This window comes from Homarus americanus, unplaced genomic scaffold, assembly GCF_018991925.1.
Source record: "Homarus americanus isolate GMGI-L3 unplaced genomic scaffold, GMGI_Hamer_2.0 scaffold52806, whole genome shotgun sequence".
NCBI lineage: Eukaryota > Metazoa > Arthropoda > Malacostraca > Decapoda > Nephropidae > Homarus > Homarus americanus.
In genome coordinates, this window is record NW_024720773.1 from 1007567 (window position 1) to 1020513 (window position 12947).

Sequence of the window (12947 nt, forward strand, 5' to 3'; positions counted from 1 at the left end):
TCCACCTTCTCTTCTCCTTCTCCTCCTGCCCTCCCACTTCAAATGCACATCATCTCTCATCATCCAGGACTTTGCATTCAATTATGTTCAATAATTGTTAAATGACTAAAAATTTAATATTAAACTTTTAAATTATTGAATAGTATAAATGTTTGATATTTACTAAAATAGTAAGAATTTAATTCCTAGAACCGATTATGTGTTGTGGACTAATACTGGCTGGTTGACATAAGTGCTGTAACTTGTTGAGTTTGGCTAGTAGAAATTAAGGTGTCGAGGTTTAACAAGTTGTAACCAAGTTAAGAATCTTGTAGGGGTAACCGGTTAACAAAATCTCAGTTAACCGAGGATCACTGTATGTATGTATGTATATATGTATATATATATATATATACATATGTATGTATGTATATATGTATATATATATATATATACATATACTGTATATATATACATATATATATATATATATATATATATATATATATATATATATATATATATATATATATATATATATATATATATATATATATATATATATATATATATATATATATATATATATATATATATATATATATATATATATATATATATATATATATATATATATATATATATATATATATATACCTCAAAAATTGTCAGTGCAACACTGACTATAGGAGAGGGCCACCACAAGCTATTTGCCTCAGGGTCTCCACCTACCTTGGGTTGGAGTATGAACTATATCTCATGGATGAATAGCATTTTAAGTGTACAGTATACTCTCGATTTAACAGAAAGGGGTGGCTCAAATTAGTTCATTAAATTGAGAAATTACTGTAAGTAAAGGTCATTCCACAAGTCTGTTCAGGGATGGGAAAGCCTCACTAAACCTGAGTCCACCACTGGTTTACATTGTATGTTTTCTATCTAACAACCATTAGGATGAAAAGAGTAATTTTGAAGGAAAACATTATCTGTGTGACTTGACAGCTTAGACTGTGTAACTACTGTACTGTAAAGACCGTCTGTGAACAGCACAGAGACGACTATTGGTGGCTGAAGTCTTGTAGACAATGTTGACCACAGGGAGGAAATATTAATCAATTACAGCACAGAACAGTAAAACACTTATAATTACCGTAATATTGTAGTCATCAAGGAACAGCGTGTCTAGGCAGAGAGATGTCAGCATAAGCCCCAGGAATTCAATTTTTGAATGATTCTTAAGGAAGAAGTGAAGGTCTTCCAGTTTAGTTTGGTCCTGGCCAGAGATGTCCAGAGAGCGTAGATTTGGACCAAACTGTCGATCCCTGAGCAAGCTCGGAACTATGGGAAACATCGGCATCAGTCGGCCTATTGGATCCTGATTACTCTTATTCTCGCTGATGTCAAGGTGGACAAGTTCTTTGAGTTCGAGCAACACTTGTCTTGTCTCTTGCATCCGTAGTACTTTAAGGTTATACATGTTCAGTGATTTCAGAGTGTTTTTCCGTAATATTAAGCACTCCACCGACTCTAATTTAGTACAATTGGAAATGTCTAGTGATGATAACATATGAAGGTTATAACACACATTTAAAAGTGCATGAGAAGCTAGTTCAGTTCCACTTAGGTTTAGAACATGCAAATTTTTTAACTTGCAAAGTCCAACATACAATTTCGTAGAGAACAAAGGATCCTTACAATTTGCATGTGGCATATGAGATGTAAACGATGAACCACTAATACTCAACGCCTGTATATTATTCAGCGTCCACTCGCCAAAGCAACTAATGAGCTCATTCACCGACACTGTGGACAGGTTCTTCACCTCCACTGACTGTATCTGATGACTTCTGAGAATTTTTAGTCCTTTATAAGTCACATTATTTGCATGGTGCAGAGTCACCTGACTTAACCGTAGTACCACAGGATCAAATAAAGTCATATTTAAATCATTTAGCAAACCTTTTCTGTCCAGCGTCATAAGGAGATGGTTTGCCACTTTTTGATGACAAAATGCATTGGAATCCCTGCAATAATAAAAAAAAACATCAGTCTTAATTGTCATCAAAATATTCAGTGCAAATTCATCCATCCAGTATATAGTATAGGAGTGGAACCAACAGTACAGTACAGTACAGTGCAGTATAGTACATTTAATAATAAATAGTTTAAGATAAATAAACAACATGGTAAGATATAAAACATCTTTCACACATAATCATCATCCATTCTAAAGTTCTTGGACCCCTTCACCATAATTTGTGTGTCTCCTGATGTACACACAGTAAAATAACTAGAGTAAATATAAAAGCTTAATTTATAACTACAGGTACTCCTCCACATACGACATACTCGACTTACGACAACCCGGACACGACCGCCGTGGTCGTATAAAATATTTTTCAAATTACGTATTTTCGAGTCCCGACATTAGTGATAGCGCTGTGTACTGACAAATTTTTCGTTTGTAATTCCCTTTAAAATGGCTGGCAAGTGTAAAAGTGAGATTTCTCGTGGTGCTGAGAAGAAAAAGAGACACCCATTTTAGAAATTCTATATTATTTTCGCCTTTTCGACTTTTGACCAATTCGATTTATGACCTTGTTTATCGGGACGGAACCCCGTCGTAAGTCGAGGAGAGACTGTACAGTCAGTTCTGCTACAAAGCGATAGTTGTGTTCTTGTAAAACCTCGCGTTGTAGAAATTCACGCAATAGAAATAACAGGGCTTATGGAGAAAATTGGGTTAGGTGCAGATTACTCGAAATCGAAAAAAATTTAGTAGTTAGCCTAACACAAAGGATAGCAGTCTAAATAAATGTTACAGTCATATCTAATAATGAAATCATACAGTAAATGTAACACTTTACCTTCAAAAAATATGAATATAACTTGATGGGGGAGAAGGGTGATGTTGAGGTTGATAACATCAAGCTTCTCTTCAAGTGTTATAACCTTTCTTTTACGATCACCACCGGGAATGCGATCACCAGAACGCTTCTTGGAGATATTCTTCTTTTCCATATTCACAGTTAATACCACAAAATTGGAGAAATAGTAAGCAAAAATCACTGAGGACTCTTCAAAACAACCCACATGTTTCAACTGATCGTGTGATGGAAACAGAGAGCGCGGGTGTAAAGCGCTATTAGTCCGCACTGCGAAACATTATCTTTATTTATTTATTTTTTTCATACAGTATTTATGGGAACAGCTAAATTTGCTGTTCAGTTTGGGTGGAGATATAGGCTCTCAAAGTTGGCGCACGTGTGGAGAATGGCGGGTGGCGGAGCTACATATATTTGCACCTCTCTCTATCAGAGAGCGAGGCTCACTGAAACGAGCGGCCTTGGTGGCTGGTGGCAGGAGGTGCGTGGGAGGCGGTTACGTGATCACAAGCTCCTCCCACTTTTGTTAGCCCAAGAGCGCAATTAAAATCTTTACGCTGCATGCCGTGTAAAGATTTAATTTGTGCCAAAAATGTAAAGATTTATTTTGCGGCGACTGTATATAGACCCCCCAATCTTGATAGAGTTAATGAGCGACTTATTTGGGATGAAATGTGCAGGGCTTCCAAACACAGCAAAGTCTGTATTGTAGGCAACTTTAACTCTAGCCACATAGATTGGATTGACCTTATGGGTAACTCAGAATCAGAGGATTTTCTTGAAATGATCCAGGACTGTTTCCTAAGTCAACATATAACCGAACCCACCCGGGGTAATAATATACTCGATTTAGTTCTGTCGAACAGAGAAAACCTCATTAGCAATGTCGAGGTAGGGAACGAACGTGCAAACAGCGATCACATGAAATAAGATTCCAGTTAGATTTTCAGGGCAGCCGTAAGGAAAATTCCACGAAAGTCCCAGATTTCAGAAGGGCAAACTTTGACAGTTTGAAAAGGCAGTTGAGAGAAGGGGTATCACGCTTGGGGGTGAACCACATGCCCTCACATGATGTGACCTACAATGTACCACAGAGGGCGACCTCACCCTACCCAGAGACCTGACGGTTGAGACTGACCTGATAACGAGATCTTAGGTTGCCGAGTTCCACGACAATTTAAATAATGAGTTACTTAATGCACAAAGGCAGAACATACCATACAAAAAACTCAGATCAAACAACAATGACCCTAAATGGTTAAATAATTATTTAAAGAACATTATTGGTCAAAGGAAGGCTATAGGTAAGAGGATAAATCGTGGCGAAGTTTACCTCCGAGATTATTATAAGGTATTGGCCGGTAGAGTCAAGACCGAGATAAGAAAAGCAAAGAGGAATAATGAACTGAAGGTAGCAAGGGAGGCAGAGTCAAACCCCAAGGGATTCTATCAAATGTATCAAACTAAAACACGAGAAAAGATTGGACCAATACAGTCAGATACCGGCAAGCTAACTGATAACGACAGAGAAATGAGCAATAATCTGAATAAATATTTTTCAACAGTTTTCACCACCGAAAATTTAAACATGATACCCGAGGCACCGACTCTATACAGAGATAGTGAAGAAAACAAATTAAGCGAGATTGTAGTGACTAGTAAAGATGTTAGTAAGCAAATAGACAAACTAAAGCCTAATAAGTCACCAGATCCCGATGAGATATTTGCCAGAGTATTAAAGGAATGTAATGAAGAGCTTAGTATACCCTTAGCAAAGTTGTTAACGTGTCCTTAAAAACAGATGTAGTACCAGAATCCTGGAGGATAACAAATGTAATACCGATTTTCAAGAAGGGAGATAAATCACTATCCTCTAACTACCGTCCAATCAGTCTAACATCAAGTTGATCAATGATTCCCAACATGGCTTCACAAGCAGGCGTTCATGTCTAACTAATCTATTAACATTCTTTTCATCAGTTTTCGAATCAGTGGACGAGGGGAACAATTATGATGTGGTATATCTCGACTTTAGCAAAGCCTTCGACAGAGTCCCTCACGAAAGACTAATAAGAAAAGTAGAGACTCATGGCATTAGAGGTGATATTCTAAAATGGATTAGGGCGTGGTTACAAGACAGGAAACAGCGAGTGAGCATTAACGGCACTAAATCCCATTGGAGCAACGCCACTAGTGGAGTTCCCCAAGGCTCAGTTCTTGGACCATTATTATTTATTACATACATAAACGACATAGATATCGGCATAGACAGCAACATAAGTAAATTTGCTGATGACACTAAAATAGAACGTGTAATTAAATCTGACGAGGGCTCCGCAAAACTACAGGAAGATCTAAACAAATTTTTCAAATGGTCTGAAAAATGGCAGATGAAATTCAATGTGGACAAATGTAAAGTACTCAGTAGAGGAGATGTAAACAGGGAAACCAGATACCAGATGAACAACGATGTTATTGAGAAATCCGACTGCGAGAGAGATTTAGGAGTAATGAGAAGTAGGAATCTTAAGATACATAAACAATGTGTTTTTGCTCGAAACAAGGGTAATAAAGTACTTAGGTTCATACAAAGGAGTGTTAGTTACAAGACTAGCGAGGTCATCTTAAGACTATATCTTGCGCTTGTGAAACCTCACTTGGATTACGCAGTTCAATTCTGGTCACCGTATTACAGAATGGATATAGAATCCTTGGAAAGAATTCAGAGGAGAATGACATGACTAATCCCGGGCATTAGGAACCTTGAGTACAGAGACAGGTTAAAGCATCTTAATTTGCACTCCTTCGAGAGACGTAGAGTGAGGGGCGACATGATAGAGGTGTATAAATGGAAGTCAGGGCTAAACAAAGGGGACATTACAAACTATCCAGCCAGGAGCAAACTCGTAACAATGGTTTTAAGTTAGACAAATTTAAATTTAGGCGCGAAATAGGTAAACACTGGTTTGGAAATAGAGTAGTGGATCAGTGGTAACAAGTTACCAAATATCATCATTAACTCAAATACGTTGGATAGCTTCAAACATAGGTTGGATGGATATATGAGCAATAGGGGTTGGGTGAAAATGGGACTGCCCAGTATGGGCCAATAGGGCCGCTGCAGTTACCTCCATTCTTATGATCTTATGTTCTTACTCCTACAACACCTTTTGAAGTGACCAATCTTAGAGCAATTGCGACATGTGGCCCCACTTGCAAGGCAGTTGCTTTTGCCCGGGGCATGCGTCACGCCGCAGTTCCCACAGTGTGAGTGACTGGGGTGTCTAGGTCGGGCGGCAGCTACCTCAGACTCACCCGTGACGTCATCACCAACCGCCGCTGCCTCCATGGCTGTTCCCGTCACTGCCTGGCCAGACGTACGACACAATACACCAGCATCTCTCACTGTTGCCTCAAATAACATACACTTGTTTCTAAGCACTTCAACACTATTATAACTCAAGTACCCCTGGAAAATTTCCCTTTTCAACATGGGTTACTCAGGCCCACCATAACTTTATGTAATAGCATGTACTCAGAGAGGTCATTATCACAGGTGGGACATTTAAATTCACACTCCACTGCCTCTGCAAAGCATCGTTGAAAATACCTTTTCATGGGCTCCTCTTCACGTTGTTTGCTGTTGAAAAACTCGTTCCATTGCACAGCTTGGTTTAAGATTGAAGAACCATTCCACTGATGGTGTCCAGGGCTTCCTTGGGCGAGAGCTGCTCCCACTGACTGCTGAGATATCTCCAGTCAATCACCCTTTGGAGTGCAGGGACGCAGTTCAGGCGAATGTTCAGTGTGGCCACCAGTTGTGACCATCCGTTCAACATCACCCACGACTCCATGGACCACCTCCACGTCCTAAACGCCGCTGCTGGCATTTCTGCCTCACACTTCTCTGGAGCGACCACTGCTGAGGGCTTCATGACTGGCATAGGGGCATGACCGTGGCCGCCAGTAGCTAGAGACGCCATCTGAGCCACCAATGCACTCATGGTCTGCTGCTGGGCGCGCCTGGTGTTCCCTGCTGGTGTAGAGATGCCTTGGCGTCCCCTTGAGGGCGTCGAGAATCGTGGACGTGTAGGGGCCAGTCCTCGTCAGGACTGTTATGGAATGTCGGGCCGTGGCATCCTACTCACTGCGCCATGTGAGAGGTTTGAATAATTTTCCAGGTTCTTTGCAGACTTTACTCTTGCAGCGTCAGACAGTGACTGGCTGCCACAGACAAACTCCCGTCTCCACACATGGGAAAACATATCGTACGATGGTACTCCATTTCACAATCTCACAAGGGGAGATGGGATGAAGCTATGATGGGTGACTATGTGTGGAGTTTGATTCGAGATGACCCTAAGGAACACAAAAGAAAATGCCGTTCAAGGGTTAATTTTTAGCATAGTTTATTGTTCAATTTCATTAGTAACAAGTGTAGAAAAGGAATGTGTTGTTTGGTCATGTTTTATGTTTTCAATATAACATAAAATTGTGTTCTCGTTTCATTTATTTCATTAGCAAATGTGATGTATATCAACATTTCACCTTCTGACTTCTGGTTAAATTCCAGAGATGATAAAAAATTAATTGCTAATTTCTGATAAAACTATTGATGCTGTAAAAAAGCTAAATTCATTTTTGGAATCATCGTACTCGAAAACATATATAAACAGTTAAAAATTCTGATAAACAAAACTTTCCCTAAAAGTTGTTGCTCAGTGGAATTATTTTTGCCTTTTTGACTTACGGCCAGGTTGTCGGGATGGAACCCCATCGTAAGTCGAGGAGAGACTGTAGACAAATATTGTACTGCACCTGATACAAATGAAGATTACAGAAAACGTTTTTTTCTTCACATTTGCATCTGTTAACATTGCTGGCGACATTGTAGCCAGGTTAAACTCGTTACTGTAACCACCAGGCTACTGGGCCAAGCTGTGAGGTGTTATGGTTGTATTTCATCTCGTATTTTTGGGTAGATGTACATAACTCTCTTCAGTTCCATGCACACACCATCCTACATACATATTGTGAAAAAAGTAAAGGAAATAATTTTCCTAAGAGCAGACACAAAAAGGGAATATAAATTTGTTTGCACAAGAGAGAGAGTGGTGGTGGTGGTGGTGAGTGGTGGTGGTGGTGGTGGTGGGTGGTGGTGAGTGGTGGTGGTGGTGGTGGTGGTGGTGGTGGTGGGTGGTGGTGGTGGTGGTGGTGGTGGTGGTGGTGGTGGTGAGTGAGGTGGTGGTGGTGGTGGTGGTGGTGGTGAGTGGTGGTGGTGGGTGGGTGGTGGTGGTGGAGGTGGTGGTGGTGGTGGTGGTGGTGGTGGTGGTGGGTGGTGGTGGTGGGTGGTGGTGGTGGTGGTGTGGTGGTGGTGGTGGTGGTGGTGGTGGTGGTGGTGGTGGTGGTGAGTGGTGGTGGTGGTGAGGTGAGGTGGTGGAGTGGTGGTGGTGGTGGTGGTGGTGGTGGTGGTGAGTGAGTGGTGGTGGTGGTGGTGGTGGAGTGGTGGTGGTGAGGTGGGTGGTGGTGGTGTGTGTGTGTGGTGTGGTGTGTGTGTGTGTGTGTGTGTGGTGTGTGTGTGTGTGTGTGTGTGTGTGTGTGTAATAATAATAATTTACGGTTTATTGAAAAAGTTCTGCAACCCGAAGGCTGAAAATATACATTGAACATAAATGACTTATTACATACATTGTTGGTTTAACAAAAGCCTTCATTACAGAAAGGTAAAGGAACATACAGTGAACATACAGATTTATGTTTACAGTGGAGGTCACGTAGATCATGTACGATGAGGTGTTGAACAGCAGACTCCCTCACAGATGGTCTTATGAGGGGCATCATGTGGTGTAGTAACTCCCTCACAGATGGTGTTATGAGGGGCATCACGTGGTGTAGTAACTCCCTCCAGATGGTGTTGAGGGCATCACGTGGTGTAACTCCCTCCAGATGGTGTTATGAGGCATCACGTGGTGTAGTAACTCCCTCACAGATGGTGTTGAGGGGCATCACGTGGTGTAGGAACTCCCTCACAGATGGTGTTATGAGGGGCATCACGTGGTGTAGTAACTCCCTCACAGATGGTGTTATGAGGGGCATCACGTGGTGTAGTAACTCCCTCACAGATGGTGTTGAGGGGCATCACGTGGTGTAGTAACTCCCTCACAGATGGTGTTGAGGGGCATCAAGTGGTGTAGTAACTCCCTCACAGATGGTGTTGAGAGATGGTGTTATATGAGTGAGGTGTGGTCCCAGGCCTTCCTATTGTGGACGGAGTAACACATCGCTGGTTGTTGTTGAGTCTCAGGGGCAGTTATCATTTGGTACCTGAGACCTCACTGTGTGAAGGTTAACTTGGGTAAGACTCAGCTGTTGCTGTTGAGTTGTTTTTCACTGACTTAAGCACTGTTCACCACTATTCAACACTGGTTCCATTCCTTTCCTAAATGAAATAGTAACTTCTGGCGAGAACTTGTTGATATTCCGGTGGGGAGGAGGGTTCAGGGAAGGGAGTTGGTGTGGGCCAACATAACAGTTAACGTGGCTGCTGCCAGAGGAGCCTGAGGTACATCTTAACCCTTCGGTGGTCAAGGATGAAAAGTAAGTGTGTGTGTGTGTGTGTGTGTGTGTGTGTGTGTGTGTGTGTGTGTGTGTGTGTGTGTGTGGGGGGGGGGCATTGCTAATGAGACAGCAGAGGTAGTGTCCCTGCTGGTCTGTGTTGCTATGGTGAAGCACAAAGTGTATGTAAATGGTGACAGTGTTAAACATCCATTTGGGTTTTATTTACTGGTTTGGCAATGCAGTATTTTTTATTTTAACTTATTTATTGGTATATTATTTTTATACATTCCTCACATTTACTGGTACGTACTGTATAATTATTTCAAGGAAACTGTGGCTACAGGAGGAAAATGCACACAAAACTTTTTTCCTAAATACTCCCTGCTGAAATGGCCGTGGGTCTTACATGGTATCTCTCAACATTAAAAGTCACATAAAACAATTTACAGTATTCCTCTAATCTTGTTCAAGCCTCATGTATCTTTGTAAACTAACATCTGCTTCTCAACTACTTACAGTCAAATTCATACTGAGTGTGTGTGTTACAGACCATTGGCAAGACTGACCAGTAGAGACGGTGTGGATACAGTATATAAGGAGGTAGTGCTAACTCCTCACTATTATACATTTCAGTTCCTCCATAAAACCTTATTATGACTATAGTATTATCATCACTTGATCACAACAGGGTCTCAATTTTTCATTTCTACACCACACGTTTTTCTTCTTTTTTACGGGGATTAGCCCACCCAGGCACAGGTCACTGACCCACATCGGGGCCTGGGGGGCAAAAATGTAATAATAATAATAATAATAATAATAATAATAATAATAATAATAATAATAATAATAATAATAATAATAATAATAATAATAATAATAATAATAATAATAATAATAATAATAATAATAATAATAATAATAATAATAATAATACCATAATAATACAGTAAAACCTCGATTAACCAACCACATATGGGGGAAGGAGCCGACGGATAATCCGAAAGGTCGGTTAATAGTACATAAAGTCTACGGAATAAAAACAATCACTTTCAAAGTACCTTTCCCGAACCTACCTCATTTAATTCCCTCTATTCATTTTTGTTCATTTGCCACTCATATTTCAATAGAATTTGCTTTAAAATATTAACCACTTTAGTAAATAAATATGAACCAGCACAGAAACCGTGAATAAAAAATGGAAAAGTCATCACAAAAATTGTGACCAAGTCCCAGGTTGCTGATCTGACTTTCTACCTCATTTACACACAATGGCAGGGTCTCAATTGCTTCTCTTACTATTGACAACACAACATACATATATTGTTCCTCACTCTTGATTTTTTTTTTTTTTGCATTTGTTTATGGTTCTTTATTACTATTATTATTATCATTATTAATATTACATTATCGCACCCCAGGCCCCGATGTGGGTCAGTGACCTGTGCCCGGGTGGGCTAATCCCGGCAAAAAAAATATATTTTTTTTTCTAGGAGTTCGGGATTGACGGTTAATCCAAAAGTCGGTTAATCGAGGGTCGGTTAATCGAGATTTTACTGTTGTAATAATAATAATAATAATAATAATAATAATAATATTAATAATAATTCACAGTAAATAAAATTTATAATAAAAATACAAAAATTAAAAATTAAATAATAAACTAATAATGTTAACAATTACAATAACACTGTAATAATAATAATAATAATAATAATAATAATAATAATAATAATAAAGAAAAAAAAATTAAAATCAATAGTGACAAACAATATATGTATGTTGTGTTGTCAAAGTAAGAGAAACAATTGAGACCCTGCAATTGTGTGTGAATGAGGCAGAAAGTAAGATCATCAACCTGGGACTTGGTCACATACCGGTATGGCAGCAGGGCCCAGGGCCGGCGCTACCCACTAGGCGAACTAGGCGATCGCCTAGGGCGCCAACATCTGGGGGCGCCACAAATTCAGGGCAAACTTGGATAAAATTAAAAATGAATGGAAAACTGTGGTGGACACTGTGGTGGAGCCGTGGAGGGTCGGAGCAGGATGTTAGAAGGGGGGGGGTGGTCGGAGGGAGGCGAGGGTAGGTAGACGGTAGCCGACTGTGTTTTCTTTTTTAATATTATTCGTTAACCCCCCGGAGGGACTAACCCGGGTCCTTATCTTTGGCGGCCTGGAGAACTGTCGAGCAGTGACCTGAAGGCTGACATCTGAGGAACCCTTCTCCCAACCCCACCATCCCCTCCCCTTCCTTACTGCCAGGGCGGCTGAGCCGCCCTTTCCCTGTCTTTTTCGGGATGAGGCAAGGTTACCTGACCTCTGAAGTTTACGTCAAGGATTTATTGACTTAATGTAATAACAATAATTGGTTATTTGCATGGGTGAAGTAATAAAGCCACAAGATGAAAACAATGTAGTAATGGGTTACTGTACCTACATTAGCTTATCAAAACTTTCAAGGGGGCGCACATCAAGGCTTGCCTAGGGCGCCAAATCATCTTGCCGGAGGGCCTACCATTAGACAACACATTATGCTTCCAATATCTTCCCATACAGTAGTACCTCCCTGTTTGGTAGCTGCCCCAGAGACTGTGAGGGCGGCCATGTTTCTACAGTACACAACCTCTCTGTGTTGTGCCCCAGACTGTGAGGGTGGCCATGTCTCTACACAACCTCTCTGTGTTGTGCCCCAGACTGAGGGCGGCCATGACTCTACACAACCTCTCTGTGTTGTGCCCCAGACTGTGAGGGCGGCCATGTCTCTACACAACCTCTCTGTGTTGTGCCCCAGACTGTGAGGGCGGCCATGTCTCTACACAACCTCTCTGTGTTGTGCCAAACTGTCTTCTGAATTTTTTTTATTTCTCTACATGTTTAATTGTTATTCAAATGTTGTATACTGTACCATACATACTCCTGTATACACTGATCTATTAAGACCACCCCCCCTATTTACAATGTAAATAATCCGTAGGAACGATGGTCATTGTCCGGCCAACGCGGAAGCATCTCTCGGTTCACATGTCAGCTGTGGTCAACCAGCGCACTGCCACACAGCCACCGGGTGCACTACAGTACCAAGTTTTGTCCAATGGTGATCGCACATGCCCGTGATTGTGTAGCTCAATGAAATTATCAGTCAGTATCGGTGTTTTTATTTATCATCAGTGTTTTTTATTTTTTACATTACAGTGAGAGGACATGATTAACATTCACATTGTACTCTATTTTTGTGAGTGTGAAGTGAGCAGTGTAACCTTGAAAATGTCTGGGAAGGGCAAGGCATCCAAGAAAACTGTGTCTCTGAGGTGAAGCTTGACACTGTTAAGCAGCATGAGACTCCCCAGAGGCTGTGTGATGTCTCCACTCCACCTACAAAAGTCCTCTTGAAGGGGACATGTGATACTGACCATACTTATTCTTCAGGATGTAGTGAGTGTTGTTTAATTGTGTTGGAGGTATAGTATTAGTGTAGGAATTTTATTTTAGGTGATACTGTACATGTGGGTGTCAGACTGGCTGG

The 12947-nt window shown here is 40.8% G+C and overlaps 1 protein-coding gene across 1 annotated transcript in view; it reads right to left on the minus strand.

The window, feature by feature from the left end:
* LOC121860890 (protein zyg-11 homolog B-like) overlaps positions 1-12947 on the minus strand; it is a gene marked incomplete in the record, with an annotated part of 168129 nt that overhangs the window by 119455 nt on the left and 35727 nt on the right. Inside the window, 1 exon segment of the mRNA XM_042358253.1 lies at positions 1130-2003. Coding sequence (XP_042214187.1) covers positions 1130-2003 — 874 coding nt within the window.